Source organism: Coregonus clupeaformis, chromosome 16 (genome assembly GCF_020615455.1).
Source record: "Coregonus clupeaformis isolate EN_2021a chromosome 16, ASM2061545v1, whole genome shotgun sequence".
NCBI lineage: Eukaryota > Metazoa > Chordata > Actinopteri > Salmoniformes > Salmonidae > Coregonus > Coregonus clupeaformis.
The window spans coordinates 35,085,969-35,108,326 of record NC_059207.1 but is presented as its reverse complement, the minus strand read 5'-3'; the positions used below and the strand labels follow the sequence as shown (position 1 = coordinate 35,108,326).

General features: G+C 46.9%; 1 protein-coding gene across 1 annotated transcript in view; it reads left to right on the top strand.

The window, feature by feature from the left end:
- The window catches only part of LOC121584834 (anthrax toxin receptor 1-like), a 74,078-nt gene extending 54,045 nt beyond the window's left edge, over positions 1-20,033 (top strand). The window contains exon 18 of the mRNA XM_041900979.2: positions 17,755-20,033. Within this exon, the coding sequence (XP_041756913.2) occupies positions 17,755-18,210 (456 nt within the window). The 3' untranslated portion in view covers positions 18,211-20,033. The remainder of the gene's footprint in view (positions 1-17,754) is intronic.
- Positions 20,034-22,358: the final 2,325 nt, after the last annotated feature.

Below are 22,358 nucleotides of genomic sequence, written 5' to 3'. Positions count from 1 at the left end.
CTGGTCTGGTAGAAATTCAACATTTTGCAACATCCAGTTTATACCATAATCTGCTTGGTCTGAGGTAAATTTCGTCACAAGGGGTTTTATACTTGAGTAGAAAAGGGGGCATTTCATCATGTTTTTTGCTCATCTGGGCGTGGCCACTGACTGTGAACAAATCAATATGGAAAACAATCATCCCATCTAGAATGCTAAATTCACATTGTTATCTTCACAAAAGTATTATTATACTTAATAATTTGTTTTATACAACAATTAGATGCAAACCTCATAACTGGGAAGTGCACACCCCCAGAGATACAGTTATGTTGTTCCACCGTCTTTAATAACATAACAACATAGTAACGCATTTGACTTGATTGTTCTTTAATTCCCCACCGACCATTTCCCACATTCTTTGAAGTAGGAATATTGTTTCATTATCCACTTTTGGATGTTGGAGTCTTGGCGGGAAGACTTCCTTTGTTCCACAGGGAAATTCCCTCTCCCAAACCTGCATGGCACGGAAAAGTTTCTGTAAGGAATTTACGACTGGTCATAAAACTGGCCCCCAGGAAAGGGGGTGTTCAAACCTTTGCCTAGCCGGCATCTTTGATCCTCAACCCATGAGGGCAAGTCATGACAGTCCCCCTCTGGTGGTTCAATCTTGATATTATTATGCAAGTTGCAACCCACCATAAAAATGACCAGAGGATGTCCTGGTTGTGGATCATTGTTGCGGTCCCCTTCTGGTGGTTTACCTTGGGAGGATCTATGCAAGCTGCAGGCCACCACAAGAATGGCCAGGGGATGTCCTGGTTGGGGATCGCCGTTGCGGTCCCCCTCTGGTTGTTTACCCTGGTAGGCTTTCTTCCAACGGAGCAGTCCACCACAAGAATGGGCAGCGGGCGTCCGGGTTGGGCATCGCCATTCCGGACCTGTCGTCTGGTCGTCAAGGCTGGTAGATCTGGGCAGTAACTTAGGCAGATGTTAACAACGCACACACACTCACGAAATACATCATTACATTTATTTCCCAAATGAGCGGCGCTCTGGCACTAACTGATGGTTGTATGGGGAACTTGTTTGTAGCTATATCACTTCCTAAGTGTCAGAGAAAATGAAACAAAATGAATAAAAGCATAAACAAAAGAAATACAAAATGTACTTACCACACCTTAATCATCTAATTGGACTTTATTCTATATACATCCACGGTCTTCGCTAAATGACTCTATCATAGCATTGTCTCTAATGTCATGTCTAGGGTTTTCCTACTTAGTGGTGTGTTGCTTAGGCACTATCCTAAGTTGACAACTACATGATAAGTCTACAGCTGTAAGGCACTAGCTTCGGACAGTCTACAGGGATGACCTATGGACTTCTGGGAAGAAACTGGTGGATACGGTAGCTGTAGAATCAAAGGCCTCAGGGTAAATTTTCCATTTTACCAAGGCTGGTGTTTTTCTCGCACCCTTAAGTGATCCTAGCATAAATCCTCATTGAATATTCCGTTGTACATGTGTGTTTATGCTTACACAAGTGTGCATGCCTGTCACGGTTTCGGCCGAGGCTGCTCCTCCTCCTTGTTCGGGCAGGCTTCGGCGGTCGTCGTCCCCGGAGTACTAGCTGCCACCGTTCGATGTTTCATGTTTGTTTGGTTTTGTCTGTTTGTACACCTGTCCCTTGTTAGTGTTTGATTTGGTTGCCTATTTAGTTTTCGTGTGTGGGGGCAGGTGTTATGTGGTATTGTTTATTTGTCAAGCTGTTGCTCTGTGATATTTACTCTCAGGATTGTTATTTGTTCCGAGAGTCCGCACTGTGTGCGCTATCGCCTTTTTACGCACTGTGTGTTTTGTGCGTACTGTGTATTTTGCCTCCCGGTTGGGTTGGCTGTTCGCCTGTTTTGCTGCTGTTATTTTTGTGACTAAAGTCTGTTGACGAATGCCCGTGTTTCCTGCGCTTGATTCCTCACCGCATCTACACTCAGCTACTGACAATGCCAAGGGAAAGAAAACCAGATATCCTGGTAGGCTGCAACCTGTTCTGAATGAGTCTGATGTAATCAGATCATTTTCATGTCAATGCCTGGAGGTCAGTAAGAATTGGTGTCTTACACCATTGTAGTGGCGATAGGTATGAAGGAGTCTAATTCATAGCTATGTTATCCCTGGAGGAGCTAACCTCACAACGGAAATACTCTATACGCTCTGAACCAGTCGTACGCAGTGTGATCATGGTTCATGGCTTCTAATAACTTTCCTCCTGAATGGAGGGTTCTATTTATTAGTGGCATGTGTGTTAACCATCAGAAGAGTGTTTTGTGAGATTCCCTTCCACGTTTTGCAATCTGAGTGACTACTAACTCCTCTGTCTCTGTTGTCAAGGGCAATTTCACTTGTTAGGTCTCTAACCTTTACTGATTATGGCTGGACTGACTGTTGCTGGCATTGGTACTGGTACTCAAGAGGACCAGCAATCCTACCGATGTATTCTGAAATGTTATCCTACTGTAATACCTGATTAGAGCATTTTACTAGTTGCATTGTAGTATAAACTACACATGGCAAGGAATGATTATCGTTGCCATTTGTTTTGGAGGTGGAAAGTCCACTGGACTTCTTTTACGACCAGTGTGGTACACCTCAGTGATATCTCAGATGTGTTCTAAGGTTAACCCCGTCGAGAGGCTTGTCCGCTCCTCTATGTTCTCATGGGGAAGTTTACAACTAGATTTGTTTCCTGCTCTGGCGGCCTCGTACAGTGTTGCACATAGTCTTGACCCCCCCACCGGCCTCGACGAGGCTCATCATGGGTCTGGGCTAGTATTCCCCGCCTTTGTGTCTTGGGACCCCCCCACCAGCGGTGGTTGTTGGTGTGCGAGGCACAAACGAAAAGGTTGGACCCTTTGTACGAGTTGTCAGCAGCCGTGTGGTTAGTAGATTGGCTGTAACCATTCAACCAAATCTCCTGGTGTTTGAAAACACTCAGTGGCTGTCATGGCCTGTCAGTCACCACAGCGTCCGCATGTGGCAACCGTTCCAGTACCTGCGAACTGAGACGAGGATATCTTTCTGCGATATGGCACAGCGTTTCACCAGTGGGAATCATTGGGTCAGTTGTGAGACTGACGCCGTTAGATTCATTGTAAGGGGTTTCAGTCCCCCTCAAAGCGGAATATGTAACATCGGAAGCAGAGTACACTCTGCACGTCGATGCTTTTATTCCTGAGACTGCCGCAGTGCTTGAGGAAGTGTCCGTAGGACAAGATAAGTTAATCTCAGCTACAGTATTGCATGACTCCAAGGAGGAGTGAAGTGGCTCATTCACAGAGACTGCTGGCTTGAAATCATGAAAGGACTGGTCAATCAGGTTTGCTGATTGAATGTGACGAGATATCGTAATATCTCCTTGGGTCAGATGCTGCACAGAGAAGTGTCGAGACATCTTTTTCGAAAAGGGTTATTTTGATGCTCTATGTGGATGACTGTGTCGCAGTTAGCGGTAGGAGCGACAGTATGGTCAGTGGAGAGGGCACGGTTGCCTGTGACCATACTTGGTTGGTCTTCCAATCCATCAGTGGGATCAACCGATCCATCAAGTCTACTCCGAGTAGCAGGGGTTCACTTTCAAGGCTGGTAACATACATACACAGGGTGAACAAGCGATACATCTTGGAAGTGTAGTTTCAGCATGAATCGCATCGTGAAAGGCAAGGTAGTCTGGGTGAAACCTCAAAGTGAAGTATCGCATCGTTCCGTTTTCAACAAACGTTTAGCTGGGTTCAAAGCCCTTTTGAGATCATTGAACAACGTTTGAGAGATGAGTGATATTGTCGAGCCCGAATCAATTAGCGCATGACAGGTTAAGCAGTCCTCCAGGACTGTTTCCAGGTATGGGCTGTTTGAGTCGCGTTTTGTGGTCATATTCCCCACAAAGTGGAGTGGTCGTTCGCAATGACGTGATGTGTAATTTCTGTTCATGGTGAAAACAGATTGACTTATCGGGTTTAGAGTGGAATTGACTCTTGCGATGTGTTTGACCTTTTTCTTCGCAACATTTGTATCAGAGACTATAGACAAAGCTTGTGGGCTTGGGTCTTGATCGAGCGGGCCCTGGATAGGGTCTCGAGTGAGAGCGGGAGTAATTTGATTGTTAACGTCCTTGCTAAGGGTGTTCATTCTGGCGGACCTGTTGTCCGGCAATTCCACGTCTAGTCATAGTGACTTGTCTTTTTCCTGTTTATCAAATTCTTTCCACTTCTTTATTTCTCTTAGCAGAGCTTTTAGCGAGTATTGGCGTATGCTTCGGTCATCATTGAACCCTTTTTCACCTCTGTTACCTTTGTGCCCTGACACTTTGGGTGGATTGGGTGCAGGAACGTAGCGATCCGGTCGATTGTAGCGGTAGTCGTTCGCTGGCGACGTACTTTACAGTTATTTTGACCGTGGTGGGAATTGGTATCGTGGTTTCGTGGTAGAAACCGTTGTTGTACGTAGTCTCTTGACGCTTCAATATCTGATAATGCACTCTCTAACTGGAGTGAGTGCTCCAAAATCGAGATGTCAGGGCTCTTAGCGCTGCGCACTTTTGATGCCTCAAAAGCTGTGCTCACAAGTTCTCTGAGTTCTGAGATTGGCAAACCAATGTGGGCTGCGCACTTTTGATGCCTCAAAAGCTGTGCTCACAAGCTCTCTGAGTTCTGAGATTGGCAAACCAAGTAGGTAATGAAGTTGGGATACATGTTTGACAGAAACATTTGTTTGAATGGTAACAGCTCTTCCATTCCTGTTTCAGTGAGTAGGCCAAAGTAAGCTGAACAGAGCCTATGATAGTAAGCTTGTGGGTGTTCATTCCGAGCTTGTTTGACAGTGTTAGCCAGCGAGCTGTCGTGTTTGAGAGTCGCAGAACCACTGAATTCTATTTTCAAAGCTGTGGCAAGTTTAGAGTAGTCGTTTTGCACGTGTCTATTCGACGTTCGCTTCAACAAGTAAAGCCTGTCAGCACCCGTAGCGTTCGGGTAGCCATTCAAGGCGTCCTCTATGTCTGCTAGGAACGTCTCAGTGTTGTTTGGCTTACCTGGAACAGGGTCAAAGGTGTGGATGTTTTTGACGAGTTTGTCAAGGTGTTCCTTGCCAAATGCGTGGGGAGGGTTGGCTTCATCCTGTGGGGAATTGTGGGCTGAAAGGCCAAGAGGAGAAGCGAAGCTTTGGCTTTGTTGGCAAGGAGGCGCCATATTACCCTTTACCCTGTGCCGAATGGCCAAGAGGGGAAGACTGAGGGACATCTGCGAGAGGCAAAGTCTGAAACCTTCTGTCGTCTTCACTCCTTTGTGTACCGAGCTCCGGTTGCGAGCTTGGTTGCTTGACTGGGTAGTCACGCTGTAGCGTGTGACTGTTCTGGAATTCCTCCAGATGGTACCTAAGGGTGGTATTCTGCTGCATGGCAGAGTCCACCTGGGCGCTTAGAGTACTTATTTCAGACACGTGAGTGTCGCACTTGCTCCGTTCGGCCTCATACTTATCTGACATGGTTTGCAAGTAGAGAGCTTGAGTATGGAGCGAGAGATTCAGTGATGAGATTTCCTCCGCTTGCTTGGAAATCAATGTTTCTCTCTTCATCACCTGAATTCTCACATCATTCATTTGGTCAGTGACTTCAATGAGTTTCGCTGATTTGTCATCCAAGTTGGTCATTGTGTTCATTAACTGATCGTCTTTGGTGTACAGCATTTGGACTAGAACATTATTGCTTTGAGTAACGTTCATCAAAATTGCATGTATGTTATCATATTGCGCGCTCCTGTTTATAGATAACTCATCAGATTTATCTAGTTTGGTGTGGACTTTGTCGTATTTAGTTTTTGCTGAATCGAGTTGTTCTTGTAGAAGACGATTTTGTTGAAGAGTTGGTGCTCGTTCATCGTCATAAGTTTTTGCAATTACTTTAAATTGTTCAGGTTTCAAACGCAGTTCCTCGGTTAACAGAATGTTTTCCTCATCTGCTTTTGTCATTAGTTTCCTGGTTCTCTCCACCTGTTCCTTCATATCCATCATTTCTTGCTCGTGCTTCAGCTGTGCACTGCGGTATTGGACCGATACCAATCTCCGATGGTGATACATCAGGGCTAAACTGGAGAGAACCTTTACAAGGCCTGCGCCCGATGGTTGATTTTGGAGAGCGTTTGTCGCAATTTCTACTATTTTTTGCTGAGGTCAGCGATCAATCCTTTTATGGGTGAGGGTTCACTAATTAGCGGGGGAGTGGGGACCACCCCCTCTGATAGCTTGCACATTATTATTATTTTTAAGTTTGGGTTTTGAGTTGTTGGAAGCTGCAAAAACGATTTAAATCTATTTATAGACGTTAATTAACCATCAATACTGCATCAGTAATGTTGGAGTTGGTCATGAATGAATTTGCAAAAGCAAACTGAATTGATTAATCAATGATAATGATTAATCATACCTGTATAGGCTATCTGGGAATTAAACTTTAATTAACCTGAAAAGCGTTGCTTTATCTAGGTTAATATGGAAAAGTTTAAAACGTCTCATTAGTTGGAAGAACCTGAAAATGTATGTTCGGCAATTTAACTTATTCAATTGAATGAGACAACGATATCCAATCAGTTGAGATTGGCTGGATATCATAAGTATAACCAGTTTTCACAAATGTGATTAGACGTTGGCCCTCACATTTGATTATTTAGAATTTTTTTAAACTGGAGATTCCTCACCACCAGAGGTCGCTGATCGCAGAAAGCTGAAATCAAATGGGAGTCCCGAGGGGGCGGGACTTCCGTTGCCCAAGGGTCATTGATCCCAGAAACTGAACTCAAATGGGATTCCCGCACGGCGCGGGATTTCACGTTGAACAAAGGGAAAAACAAAAATGGCTGCTCTCCTATTGTTAGCTTAGCATCTAGTACAAAGCTACCCTACTTGTACAGGGAATCTCACTTCCCAGCACAACGGGGTCCCCTTTTACAAGGGAATGGTTTACTAGTGACGTCTCATGTTCATCCTTTTGTAACGCTTAGCTCACGCTTCACATTTTACCATATTCAGCTCGCGCTGCATGTTGGCTGGTCTGTAGAGTGTCAACCATTTTAAGCCGTGGGGCTTCCTGGTCTAACCATTTTAAGCCTTGTAGCTTCAGCTTCACGCTTCCTGGTCTGGTAGAAATTCAACCATTTGCAACGTCCAGTTTATACGGTAAACTGCTTGGTCTGAGGTCAATTTCGTCACGAGGGGTTTTATACTTGAGTAGAAAAGAGGGCGTTTCATCATGTTTGTGCTCATCTGGGCGTGGGCGCTGACTGTGAACAAATCAATATGTAAAACAATCATCTCATCTAGAATGCTAAAATCACATTGTTATCTTCACAAAAGTATTATTATATTTAATCATTGGTTTTGTACAACAATTAGATACAAACCTCATAACAAGTGCACACCCCCAGAGATACAGTTATGTTGTTCCACCATCTTTAATGACATCACAACACAGTAATGCATTTTACATGATTGTTCTTTAAGTCCCCACCGACCATTTCCCACATTCTTTGAAGTAGGAATATTGTTTCATTATCCACTTTTGGATGTTGGAGTCATGGCGGGAAGACTTCCTTTGTTCCACAGGGAAATTCCTTCTCCCAATACTGCATGGCACGGAAAAGAAAGCTTCTGTAAGGAATTTACAACCGGTCATAAAACTGGTCCCCAGGAAAGGGGGTTATCAAACTTTTGCCTAGCCGGCATCTTTGATCCTCAACCCATGAGGGCAAGTCATGGCACTGCTTACAAGCAAAAACTAAAGCAGGGTGTATCAGTGACTCGCTCAATACGGAAGTGGTCAGATGACGCGGATGCTACGCTACAGGACTGTTTTGCTAGCACAGACTGGAATATGTTCCGGGATTCATCCAATGGCATTGAGGAGTATACCACCTCAGTCACCGGATTCATCAATAAGTGCATCGACGCCGTCGTCCCCACAGTGACCATACATACATATCCCAACCAGAAGCCATGGATTACAGGCAACATCCGCACCGAGCTAAAGGCTAGAGCTGCTGCTTTCAAGGAGCAGGACACTAATCTGGACGCTTATAAGAAATCCGCTATGCCCTCAGATGAACCATCAAACAGTCAAAGCGTCAATACAGGACTAAGATTGAATCCTACTACACCAGCTCTGACGCTCGTCGGATGTGGCAGGGCTTGCAAACTATTACGGACTACAAAGGGAAACCCAGCCACGAGCTGCCCAGTGACACGAGCCTATCAGACAGGCTAAATGTCTTCTATGCTCGCTTCGAGGCAAGCAACACTGAAGCATGCAAATAAAATAAAATAAAATTGTATTGGCCACATGCGCCGAATACAACAGGTGCAGACATTACAGTGAAATGCTTACTTACAGCCCTTAACCAACAGTGCATTTATTTTAAATAAAAAAGTAGAATAAAACAACAAAAAAGTGTTGAGAAAAAAAGAGCAGAAGTAAAATAAAATAACAGTAGGGAGACTATATATACAGTGGGGTACCGGTGCAGAGTCAATGTGCGGGGGCACCGGCTAGTTTAGGTAGTTTAAGTAATATTTACATGTGGGTAGAGTTAAAGTGACTATGCATAAATAATTAACAGAGTAGCAGTAGCGTAAAAAGATGGGGTGGGGGGGCAGTGCAAATAGTCTGGGTAGCCATGATTAGCTGTTCAGGAGTCTTATGGCTTGGGGGTAGAAGCTGTTGAGAAGTCTTTTGGACCTAGACTTGGCATTCCGGTACCGCTTGCCGTGCGGTAGCAGAGAGAACAGTCTATGACTAGGGTGGCTGGAGTCTTTGACAATTTTGAGGGCCTTCCTCTGACACCGCCTGGTATAGAGGTCCTGGATGGCAGGAAGCTTGGCCCCAGTGATGTACTGGGCTGTACACACTGCCCTCTGTAGTGCCTTGCGGTCGGAGGCCAAGCAGTTACCATACCAGGCGGTGATGCAACCAGTCAGGATGCTCTTGATGTAACGATCCCGGCTGTCTGAGTCGGGGTCTGGTCGTAATCTCCAGTTTCCCGAGGGTTCGGGAACGCTCCGGGGAGCGCTCTGGTTTCCGCACCTGATTCCTGTTAGCAATCTGCACACATGGGCCTAATCAGCACCTTTCTTAGGCTCTGGCCCAACATCCAGTTCCTGCCGGATCGTTAGCCATGAACAGTAGGTGTTCTGTGTATCAGTTGAGCGTTCTAGCGTGAGTTTTTGTTATTTTGTACTTTGTTGAGTTTTTGTGTCCTTACCTCCGTTTTTGTTCCACCTGCAGTCACACGTCCGGAACCTTCACCCCACCTCTGCCTGATGGTCGGCGGCTGCCGAGCCATCACTGGACCCAGACTGCACCCCCAACTACTCAACCACGCCGCCCGCTCTGTCCCTGGATTATTCTGCACCTTTTTGTTATCTGAATAAACCCTCACTTTCGTTCAACTCTCCTTGTCCTGGTCTGCTTCTGGGTTCTGGCTGAGGGAACTGTGACAGAACGATCCGGCCAATTATGAACCCAGCGGACCTGGACTCAGTTCGCCATGCCATTACCCAGCAGGAGAAGATGTTGGGCCATCATAGCACGGTACTACAGGAGATCGCGTTGTCAGTTCGGAACCTTTCTACCGGCCTGATGGAGGTCCAGAACCAACGCCAGTGTCCGGTGGAGGACCCACTACCGGTTTCACCCATCTCGCCTGCCGCTTCTGAAGTTGTGTCCCTCCGTGAGCCCAAGGTTCCGGCGCCGGAGAAATATGAGGGGGAGCTGGGAAGATGCCGTTCCTTCCTTATGCAGTGTGGATTAGTGTTCGATCTACAGCCCTACTCTTATGCCACTGACAAGGCTAGGATAGCCTTTTTGATTGAGTTGCTGCGTGGTCGAGCGCTGGAGTGGGCTTCAGCCGTTTGGGGAACGACAGGATCCCTGCATGGCTTCATACCAGGGGTTCACGGCCGAGATGAGGAAGCTCTTCGACCATTCCGTCCGAGGGAGGGACGCAGCTAGGCGTCTGTTTTCTCTTCACCAAGGAACTCGTAGCGTGGCCGATTTCGTGATCGAGTTCAAGACGTTGGCTGTGGAGAGTGGGTGGAACGAGGAGTCTTTGCAAGCGGCCTTTTACCAGGGCCTGTCGGAGCAGCTCAAGGATGAGTTGATCTCCTATCCGGAGCCTAGTGACCTGGACAGCTTGGTAGCCTTGTCTATTCGGGTGGATAATCGAGTCCGAGAGCGAAGGAGGGAGAAGCAATGGGGTCCGTCCAATCGATCAGCTTCTCAGTTCCCAGTCGGGTCGGGTGGTGGACCAGAACACGTCGATCATTCTCCACCACTAAGGATTAGTGGAGAGGACCTCTCTCCCGATTCTGAACCCATGCAAGTGGGGCGGCACGGGTTAACCAAGGAGGAGCGTCAACAGAGACGTAGGACCAACTGCTGCCTCTACTGTGGTCGCTCGGGACATTACATCTCCACTTGCTCCCTGCGGTCGTCAAACTGCCCGGCTCGCTAAAGTTGGGAGGACTTTTAGCGAGCCAGTTTCAACCTCTCAGTACCTCTGTCAGACCCCGCTTCCCGGCTACCCTTGTTAACAGGAATCAGAGCTTAGCGCTTAACGCTTTTATCGATTCAGGTGCCGATGGAAGCTTTCTTGATGCCGAGTTGGTGGAACAGCTGGGGCTTTCCAAGGAGCAATTGCCGGAAGCCATTGAAGCGACCACTCTGAACGGCAGTAGTCTGGCACGTATCACGATGAGGACTGAACCGGTTAAGATGCGGTTGTCAGGGAATCATTCTGAGATGATTTCATTTTTCATTCTGCCGTCTTCCCATGTTCCTCTGGTCCTTGGATACCCCTGGCTGAAGGAACACAACCCCACGTTCGATTGGGTGACGGGCAAGGTAACGAGTTGGAGCCTGGATTGTCATGCTAACTGTCTCAAGACTGCCTGCCCCCATTCGGTTCCCAGTCAGGTGATTGAGGCTAAACCTCCAGATTTGTCCCTGGTTCCCGAGACATATCACGATTTGGGGGAAGTTTTCAGTAAGCAGAAGGCTCTGTCACTCCCTCCCCCACCCGACCATATGATTGTGCCATCAACCTGGTCCCTGGAGCTGTCTACCCCAAGGGAAGGTTATACAGTATCTCCCGACCTGAACGTGAGGCGTTGGAGACCTACATCAAGGAGTCCCTAGCTGCTGGTCTCGTTCGTCCCTCGTCATCACCCCTGGGGGCAGGATTCTTCTTTGTGGGTAAGAAGGATGGCTCTCTTCGACCATGTATTGACTATCGGGGTTTGAATGACATCACGGTCAAGAACAAGTATCCCCTGCCCTTGATGAGTTCTGCCTTCGACTCCTTACAGGGTGCTACGGTGTTCACCAAGTTAGACCTACGCAATGCGTATCACCTGGTCCGGATCAGAGAGGGGGACGAGTGGTTGACGGGTTTCAATACACCGATGGGGCACTTCGAGTATCAGGTGATGCCGTTTGGACTGACCAATGCTCCAGCGGTATTCCAGAGTATGGTGAACGACGTCCTGAGAGATATGATCGGTCTCTTCGTGTTTGTTTACCTGGATGACATTCTGATCTTCTCGAAGGAACCTTCCGACCACGTCCAGCATGTCCGGCAGGTTCTGCAGCGATTATTGGAGAATCGCCTGTTCGTGAAGGCCGAGAAGTGCGAGTTTCACGCCCACACGACATCCTTTCTCGGGTACGTCATCTCCAGGGGTGAGATTAGGATGGACCAGGAGAAGGTTAGAGCGGTTCTGGAATGGGCCCAGCCCGGTACGAGATTGCAGCTCCAGAGATTTTTGGGGTTTGCGAATTTCTACCGCAGATTCATCCGGGATTACAGCCGTGTGGCCGCTCCATTAACTGCCTTGACTTCCAGCATCAGGACCTTCAAGTGGAATCCGGAGGCGGATCGAGCGTTTCTGGATTTGAAGAGGCGATTCACCAACGCACCGATTCTCTCTCAACCGGACACGGCCCGTCAGTTCGTCGTTGAAGTGGACGCGTCTGATGTGGGAGTTGGCGCCATCCTGTCGCAGCGATGCTCCACGGACAGTAAACTCCATCCCTGCGCCTACTACTCTCGTCGCCTTTCGCCTGCGGAGAGGAATTACGATGTGGGTAACCGGGAGCTTCTCGCGGTGAAACTTGCCTTGGAGGAGTGGCGCCACTGGTTGGAGGGGGCGGAGCAACCGTTTATTGTCTGGACTGACCACAAGAATCTCGCTTACGTGCAATCGGCTAAACGTCTCAACTCCCGTCCAGGCCAGGTGGGCGTTGTTTTTCGGACGATTCAAGTTTGCCCTGACGTTCCGACCTGGATCTAAGAACGGCAAGGCGGACGCCTTGTCCCGGATGTTCTCCAAGACGGAGGAGAGTGGGTCCAAGACCGAGACTATTCTCCCCCGGAACTGCGTCGTGGGAGCAGTGATGTGGAAGATTGAGGAGGAGGTGCTGGCGGCCCTTCGGACTCAGCCCGGTCCCGGTAACGGTCCACCCGGTCGGTTGTTTGTGCCTGAGTCGGTTCGTCCTGCTGTCCTCAAATGGTCCCACGCCAGCAAGATGGCTTGTCACCCGGCGTGGCTCGGACGATGGCGTTTCTTCGCAGACGTTTTTGGTGGCCTGCCATGGCCGAGGATACTCGGGGGTTTTGTTGCTGCCTGTCCAGTGTGTGCGCAGAATAAGAGTACCAATCGGCCCAGCTCTGGACTACTTCATCCCCTTCCTATTCCCCGGCGTCCATGGTCGCATCTGGCCCTGGACTTCGTCACGGGGTTGCCCGCTTCTGAGGGGAACACGGTCGTTCTGACTATCGTGGACAGATTCAGCAAGTTCGCCCACTTTGTGCCTATTGCCAAGCTTCCCTCTGCCTCGGAGACGTCCGAGATCCTGGTTAGGGAGGTTTTCAGGGTCCACGGTTTGCCCAGTGATATCGTTTCCGACCGTGGCCCTCAGTTTACCTCTGCTGTCTGGAAGTCCTTCTGTTTGGCCATTGGAGCTACAGTCAGTCTCACATCTGGTTTTCACCCCCAATCCAATGGTCAGGCGGAGAGAGCCAACCAGAAGATGGAATCCACGCTACGCTGTCTGGTCTCTTCCAACCCCACCTCCTGGGCCTCTCAGTTGCCTTGGGTTGAGTATGCCCACAATACTCTCCCTACATCGGCCACTGGGATGTCTCCCCTTCCAGTGCCTGTATGGCTACCAACCTCCCCTGTTCCCTTCTCAGGAGAAGGAGCTCTCAGTGCCTTCTGTTCAGGCCCATATTCGGCGTTGCCACCGGACCTGGCATCGGGCCAGAAAGGCACTCCTTAGAGGTTCGGACCGGTATCAGCTCCAGGCGAATCGTCGCCGGATCCCCGCTCCCACCTATACCATCGGAGATAGGGTTTGGTTGGCCACGGGATCTTCCGTTACGGACTGAGTCTAGGAAGTTGTTACCGAAGTTTATTGGTCCGTTTGTGGTGGAGAAGGTGATCAATCCAGTGGCAGTGCGACTCAAACTACCGAGGACGCTCAGAGTCCATCCCACTTTTCATGTCTCCTGCCTTAAGCCTGTCTTCCTCAGTCCTCTGTTGCCTCCTCCGCCTCCTCCTCCTCCTCCTCGGATGATCGGAGGTGGTCCTGCCTACACGGTGCGTCGCATTATGGATGCCAGACGGCGGGGCCGGGGTTTCCAGTATCTCGTGGACTGGGAGGGGTATGGTCCGGAGGAGAGGAGTTGGATTCCGCGGCGACAGGTCCTAGATGCGGATCTCATCAGGGACTTTTACCGCCTCCATCCTGGCGCTCCGGGGAGTCCGCCCGGTGGCGTTCGTCGGAGGGGGGGTACTGTAACGATCCCGGCTGTCTGAGTCGGGGTCTGGTCGTAATCTCCAGTTTCCCGAGGGTTCGGGAACGCTCCGGGGAGCGCTCTGGTTTCCGCACCTGATTCCTGTTAGCAATCTGCACACCTGGGCCTAATCAGCACCTTTCTTAGGCTCTGGCCCAACATCCAGTTCCTGCCGGATCGTTAGCCATGAACAGTAGGTGTTCTGTGTATCAGTTGAGCGTTCTAGCGTGAGTTTTTGTTATTTTGTACTTTGTTGAGTTTTTGTGTCCTTACCTCCGTTTTTGTTCCACCTGCAGTCACACGTCCGGAACCTTCACCCCACCTCTGCCTGATGGTCGGCGGCTGCCGAGCCATCACTGGACCCAGACTGCACCCCCAACTACTCAACCACGCCGCCCGCTCTGTCCCTGGATTATTCTGCACCTTTTTGTTATCTGAATAAACCCTCACTTTCGTTCAACTCTCCTTGTCCTGGTCTGCTTCTGGGTTCTGGCTGAGGGAACTGTGACACTTGATGGTTTAGCTCGTCTGGAAGTCATGTGTCACTGGGCAGCTCGCGGCTGTGCTTCCCTTTGTAGTCTGTAATAGTTTTCAAGCCCTGCCACATCCGACGAGCGTCAGAGCCGGTGTAGTACGATTCAATCTTAGTCCTGTATTGACTCTTTGCCTGTTTGATGGTTCGTCTGAGGGCATAGCGGGATTTCTTATAAGCGTCCGGGTTAGAGTCCCGCTCCTTGAAAGCGGCAGCTCTACCCTTTAGCTCAGTGCGGATGTTTCCTGTAATCCATGGCTTCTATAATAATAATAATAATATGCCATTTAGCAGACGCTTTTATCCAAAGCGACTTACAGTCATGCGTGCATACATTTTTTTTGTGTATGGGTGGTCCCGGGGATCGAACCCACTACCTTGGCGTTACAAGCGCCGTGCTCTACCAGCTGAGCTACAGAGGACCACTGGTTGGGGTATGTACATATGGTCACTGTGGGGACGACATCATCGATGCACTTATTGATGAAGCCAGTGACTGATGTGGTGTACTCCTCAATGCTATCTGAAGAATCCCGGAACATGTTCCAGTCTGTGCTAGCAAAACAGTCCTGTAGCTTAGCATCTGCGTCATCTGACCACTTTTTTATTAACCGAGTCACTGGTGCTTCCTGCTTTAGTTTTTGCTTATAAGCAGGAATCAGGAGGATAGAGTGCATGAGAGCACCAGCTGTTCTGGACGACTGTGTGATCACGCTCTCCATAGCCGATGTGAGTAAGACCTTTTAAACAGGTCAACATTCACAAGGCCGCGGGGCCAGACGGATTACCAAGACGTGTACTCAGAGCATGCGCGGACAAACTGGCAAGTGTCTTCACTGACATTTTCAAACTCTCCCTGAACGAGTCTGTAATACCTACATGTTTCAAGCAGACCACCATAGTCCCTGTGCCCAAGAAAGCGAAGGTAACATGCCTACATGACTTCCGCCCGTAGCACTCACGTCTGTAGCCATGAAGTGCTTTGAAAGGCTGGTCATGGCTCACATAAACACAATCATCCCGGAAAACCTAGAACGACTCCAATTCGCATACTGCCCCAACAGATCCACAGATGATGCAATCTCAATCGCACTCCACACTGCCCTTTCCCACCTGGACAAAAGGAACACTTATGTGAGAATGCTGTTCATTGACTACAGATCAGCCTTCCACACCATAGTGCCCACAAAGCTCATCACTAAGCTAAGGACCCTGGGACTAAACACCTCCCTCTACAACTGGATCCTGGACTTCCTGACGGGCCACCCCCAGGTGGTAAGGGGTAGGCAACAACACAACTGCCACGCTGATCCTCAACACGGGGGCCCCTCAGGGGTGTGTGCTTAGTCCCCTCCTGTACTCCCTGTTCACCCATGAATGCGTGGCCATGCACGTCTCCAACACCATCATTAAGTTTGCTGACGACACAACGGTGGTAGGCCTGATCACAGACAACCATGAGACAGCCTATAGGGAGGAGGTCAGAGACCTGGCAGGGTGGTGCCAGGACAACAACCTCTCCCTCAACATGAGCTAGACAAAGGGGGTGATCGTGGACTACAGGAAAAGGAGGGCAGAACATGCCCCCATTCACATCAACGGGGCTGTAGTGGAGCGGGTCGAGAGTTTCAAGTTCCTTGGTGTCCACATCACCAACAAACTATCATGGTCCACACACACACCAAGAAAGTCGTGAAGAGGGCACGACAAAGCCTATTCCCCCCCAGGAGACTGAAAAGATTTGGCATGGGTCCCCAGATCCTCAAAAAGTACCCCCAAGCCATAAGACTGCTGGACAATTAATCAAATGGCCAACCGGACTATTTACATTGACCCCCCACTGCTGCTACTCGCTGTTTATTATCTATGTATAGTCACTTTACCCCTACCTACATGTACAAATTACCTCTAATGTGTACCCGCGCACATTGACTCGGTACCGGTACCCCCTGTTTATAGCTTTGGTATTGTTATTTTATTGTGTTACTTGTTCTTTTTTTTTTTTTATCCGCCACCCTCACCTCATGGTTCAGTATGATAATGCACGGCCCGATGTCGCAAGGATCTGTACACAATTCCTGGAAGCTGAAAATGTCCCAGTTCTTCTCACCAGACATGTCACCCATTGAGCATGTTTGGGATGCTCTGGATCGACCTGTATGACAGCGTGTTCCTGTTCCTGCCAATACCCAGCATCTTCACACAGCCATTGAAGAGGACTGGGACAACAATCAAGAGCCTGATCAACTCTATGCGAAGGAGATGTGTTGTGCTGCATGAGGCAAATGGTGGTCACACCAGATACTAACTGGTTTTCTGATCCATGTCCCTACCTTTTTTTAAGGTATTTGTGACCAACAGATGCATATCGGTATTTCCAGTCATGTGAAATCCATTGATTAGGGCCTAATGAATTCATTTAAATTGACTGATTTCCTTATATGAACTGTAACTCAGGAAAATCTTTGAAATTGTTACATTTTTGTTCAGTTCATGCTACACACACATCACAACTGCTGCTACCAGACTCTTATTACACTGCTCAATTTATACACTTGCCCCATTCCCCCCTCTTCTGACCCCTTCCCCAATACACATGTAAATATTGAACTATGAATTGTGCCTTCATACATTACACTCATGCTAAAATGTATTATTCTATTCTATTGCCATTTACTTTATGTTCGTATTCTTATCCTTTATTATTTCTTATTGTTGTTGCATTATCCTGAAGGAACCTGCAAGTCAGCGTTTTGTTGGACGATGTATACCATGCGTATCCCGTACATACGACTAATACAACTTGAAACTACATGACTCTTAAAGCATAGGCCTATGTACTCTCTGTTCTTTACATTGATATTGTTTGGGATAGCATCACAAACATCTTCATTTGAGTAAATGCTTTGCAGCAAGGATTTTCATTTGGATTTAGCACTGACACTATGCAGACATGAATCATGATGGGAAATCACAGCATGTGTATTGGTCCCCCTAACCCAGTCATATGAAATAGAAATGGCGATGATGGACACGCCCACGCTCCCTTAAAATGTTGGTTGCCCTACTGTAGGAACATCTGGTGTAGCGATCAGTCCATTCAATTTGTAACAACTGACAAAGCAATACAATAGCACAACATGTATCTCCTCACCGGTGTCTGTGAAACATCAATGTGACTGACTTTCCTAATTTTTATCATGAGATCTGTGTCTCTTAGATATGTATAGAGACTGGAGAATGTATACCTTTATTGCTTTTTACTTTGAAGCACACCATCTCTACAACTGACCAGTGAATTCAGAAATAGGACATTGTGTTTTTCTAACCTTGTCGCTCTCTTACGTTTCAGGGCCGATGCATGAACTTCACCCGGGTCAAGTCCAATCCTCCTCGCTACCCCCACTACAACCATCACTCAGCCCCCATCTACACCCCTCCAAGAGGCTGCAACCCACCGCCTCCCCAAGGCATACTCCCCCCTCCCCCCAGCAGCCCCCCAGCCTCCCCCTCTCCATCCTCCACCCTGCCTCCACTGCCCTCAACACCCCCTCCTTTTTCTACCACTCCTCCTCCTCCCATTACTCCACCTCCTACCATCACACCCCCACCTTACACTCCTCCTCCAACTCGAGCCCTTCCTCCAACCACTCTGCATATACCCCCTCCTCCTATGTGCCCCCCCTCCCCTCCAACCCCTGCATCCCCAACCAGCTCCCTGCCCACACCCCCTCAGGCCCCTCCTCCAGGACAAGGCTCCCTGCCTCCACCCCCTGCCCGCCCACCACCACCACGCCCCTCTCTGTAAATCATCAGCAGTGATTGGGAGGGCAGGGGTTGACTAGTACTAGTACAAGGAAGATCAACAGGAATCACAACTGTCCCCTCATTCCACTAACAGCCAGGATATCTGTGTGGCTCACACACTTGTCAGCGATTTGTCTACAGTGGCCCATGTACACATCTAGGTCAACAGTACAAAGAGAATTTGTACGGATATCTCCTGATGGACAGCTTTCCATATAGACATAGATCTATGATGTCCATAGATGGCCAGGTCTGCACAAAACACTGTTCCCTTGCCATGGCAATGAGGGCTAAGCCCATCTGTCCATTCTACAACCAACAAAAGAATGGATAGATATCGTTGTGACAAAGCAAAGCCAATTGTTGGATGGTTGCCTCTTTTAAACAATGAACTGAGGCTTTTGAGAAAAAAAATGGGGAGATGTCTCCAAATGACATTCCAATAATGTATCAGTCTGAATTTTCCACATGCAATATTTGTTTCTCACAGACGAACAAGTTATTATGAGCAGCAGAAGGATTCTTTGTATCACAAAAATGTCCCAGTGCTAAGCACCCTCTACAATTATTGTTGAGGACAAGTTTGCTTAATGACAGCATACAGGATGATTTAGCGCCTTAAATGTGCCTTTAATTAAAAACATAATGTTATCGGAGAGCAATTACATTCCAGTGGTTAAAGTAATTTGTTCATCCATGTGACAGTGTTTGATTCATATGATGGGTGTTTGTTAGTTTATAGCAGTCCTAAAATGTTTTATACATATAGCATGTATAAATATGTCTTACTTTTTGTCTTTGTATTGTTCATTCAGTATTGGATAACTCTTTTGCAGAGTATGATTGTTGGGTGAAATAAATCATCATTACGAATAAATAACAATACATGTGAGCATACGAGTCCTCACAATTGTGCCAAATTCCTCAGTCAGCAGTATCAATGGTTAATGTTATATAGTTGGGTTTACATTGCTGTATTCAATCTCAAAATGTTATGACATATATATCCTTGGCCTTCCTTTATATGTTTTTTTTTGGTCATTGTTGCTCCTGTGGTTCAATGTGGTTTATTGAAGTCACATACAAAAAAAAAATCGAATTACATATTGTGTAACTGACCAAAAATCATCATAGGGTAATGATGACTTCAACGGTCTATGGGTCAAAATAATGCACGCACCAGTTGGATTATGTAATGCTTTGTGTTGCCCATAAAACAGGATGAGTTTTACGTAAACACACTTGATGAAACGATATGTCTTATCACACTCAGACACACATGTAGGCAGGCATCTGCTTGTGTGGTTCTGTGCCAGTGACTCTGATCTTGTCCACACAATGGATTAGTATCTCCCCTGCAGCATCAGACACATTATTATACCTCCAGATGAGGTGTAATATAGCCCAGGCCTTCTACCTATCCATAAGAGGAAGATTGGAGACACTCATGGAAAGTTGGCTTTGTACCGAGTCAAGTTCATGAAGTACACATTGATGTACAGATGTCTGGTTTTGTATAGTAAAAGGCGCATCCAAATATTTAGTAGCCTGAATATGTGTAGCAAATGAAGGTATTTTATGTTGGGTCTAGAAAACTTGAAGTGGAGTCACTCTCCGTGTTCCTTTGTGATGAAATCAAATTTTCATAACAGACTTATTGACTTTACCTATACCTGCCAGGCTGTCAGGTCAGAAGAAGTGTACTGTAGCCTGGAGACTGGAAAGCAAGGCAGTATAAGCAAGTACAGTGTTACCTGTCATTGCTATGTTACCAATTGTCATTTAGAATTTATGAAGTAAACCTTGAAACCTTGAAGTAATTTATTCAAATGTTGTCTTTTTTATGATTTGTTGTAATGCACACATACTGAGTATACAAAACATGCTCTTTCCATGACATCACTGACCAGGTGAATCCAGGTGAAAGCTATGATCCCTTATTGATGTCACCTGTTAAATCTACTTTAATCAGTGTAGATGAAGGGGAGGACGATTTCTAAGCCTTCAGACAATTGAGACATGGATTGTGTATGTGTGCCATTCAGAAGGTGAATATTACAATAATATTAAATATTTAAGTGCCTTGGAACAGGGTATGGTAGTAGGTGCCAGGCACACCGGTTTGTGTCAAGAATTGCAATGCTGCTGGGGTTTTCACGCTCAACAGTTTCCTGCATGTATCAAGAATGGTCCACCACTCAAAGGACATCCAGCCAACTTGACACAACTGTGGGAAGCATTGGAGTCAACATGGGCCGGGGGGGGGGGGCAACTCAATATTAGGAAGGTGTTCTTAATGTTTGGTATACTCAGTGTAGTATAACGCTTATTTGTGACATTTAAAGCAGCGAGAGCAATGTCTTGGATTGAAAAACACAGATTTAAAGCAAATTGATACAATTCTTGACCTGTGAAATGTACTATTTTGATGTACTTCATGGTACTCCTAATGACAAGGTACAAGCAGGCAATGTCCCATAGTTTAAACACATCACCAGAGACTTGTAAAGACATTACTAGACTTACCTCACATTTCATAAACCACCCACTTATCCCCAAATCCCACCCAGCTGGATCATAGGCATGCTCCAAACTCATTCTGGAAGACATCCACATGTCATTATTAGTGTACCTATTTCAGTGCCTCTCTTAAAGATGTTCAATACTAAAAGCATACAATAGAGAAACATTACATTACCAGCTGGTTAGACATCAATGAAGAAATATGTTTTTCAGCCCCTTTCTTTTGAATACCTTGCTCCTAATGTTGTTAAGGATGTTGGAGTCAGCAGGACAATGGACTGGTATTGGGTTGACTGGGTTCACCAGCTGTGCCCCATTTAGCGGTATTGAACTTGAGAGTGATTGAGTCCCTAACAGTACACAGACTGTACCTCACTGCCTCAATCACAGAAAAAACAAACAAAAAAAACAAAAAAAACATGTGCAGCGCGGCTAACAGCATCCAGATGTTCATATGTTGAATTATGTCACATGCACAAATGGAGTGAGCTATCTAGGAAAATATTAGACAATCTAATCTGCAGGAAATGTGGAAAGGCTGGGGGAAGGTGTTCCTAATGTTTGGTATACTCAGTGTATACACTACCGGTCAAAAGTTTTTCAAGGGTTTTTCTTAATTTGTACTATTTTCTACATTGTAGAATAATAGTGAATACATCAAAACTATGAAATAACATATATGGAATCATGTAGTAACCAAAAAAGTGTTAAATAAATCCAAATGTATTTTATATTTGTGATTCTTCAAATAGCCACCCTTTGACTTGATGACAGCTTTGCACATCTCTCTCCAGAACCCAGTAAATCCAGAAGAAAGCATCTGGTTATTCCTTCTGGGAAGCTAACTGACAGTCAAGTATACTTCAATTGCAATAAAAGTCAACCGATCCCTGCTGTAAGACAAAATGCTCTGTTAAACTCTTTGGTTGAACACGCCCAGTCAGTAAACTGATAGGAGCAGGCATCAACAGTAAACACACAACAAAAACTGTCAATGGACTATTCAATAGTCTTCATAATTAGGAGAAAAAATTAGTGCAGATGGATGAAATGAGACAAGGAGAGGAAGCCACTTTAGACTGTTGAGATGCACCCCTGGCAAGGTGTGGCAGCTGCAGCAGCTGTTGATAGTTATTCAAGATCAGAGGTAATTGCACTGTTTGCCACTATATTAGAAGCCTTGCCCTTGTGAGGTCATCCTGAGGACTGATAAATCCAGAGAACTGAATGGAGTGCTTGAGGGAAATGGTGCGTACCAACAAAGAATGTTTACATAGCCTGCTGTTGTCTTTTTGACAGTGAAAGCTCTTAACAAAGGACTAAAACCTATATTTTCAACAATGTTCACTGTGGTTAGAGGATTGAGACTCTTTGGCTCTGTGTATAAGGCTATGGTTGCCTTTAGTGATTGCACAACTCCTGCACTTGAGGCCATTTCAGCACTAAGCCAATGCAATGAAAAGGTTCTGGAGGCGGCGCTTGTTTTTACCAACTGCTGCGCAGGTTTTCTTTCAGCCATACTGAAGTTCAACATAGCCTTTAGGTTGATGCTGTCAGTTGTCATTTCCCATCAGGACATTGAAAATGTGTGTTCAAGTGTCAATGATTGCTGTTACACCTCCAAGG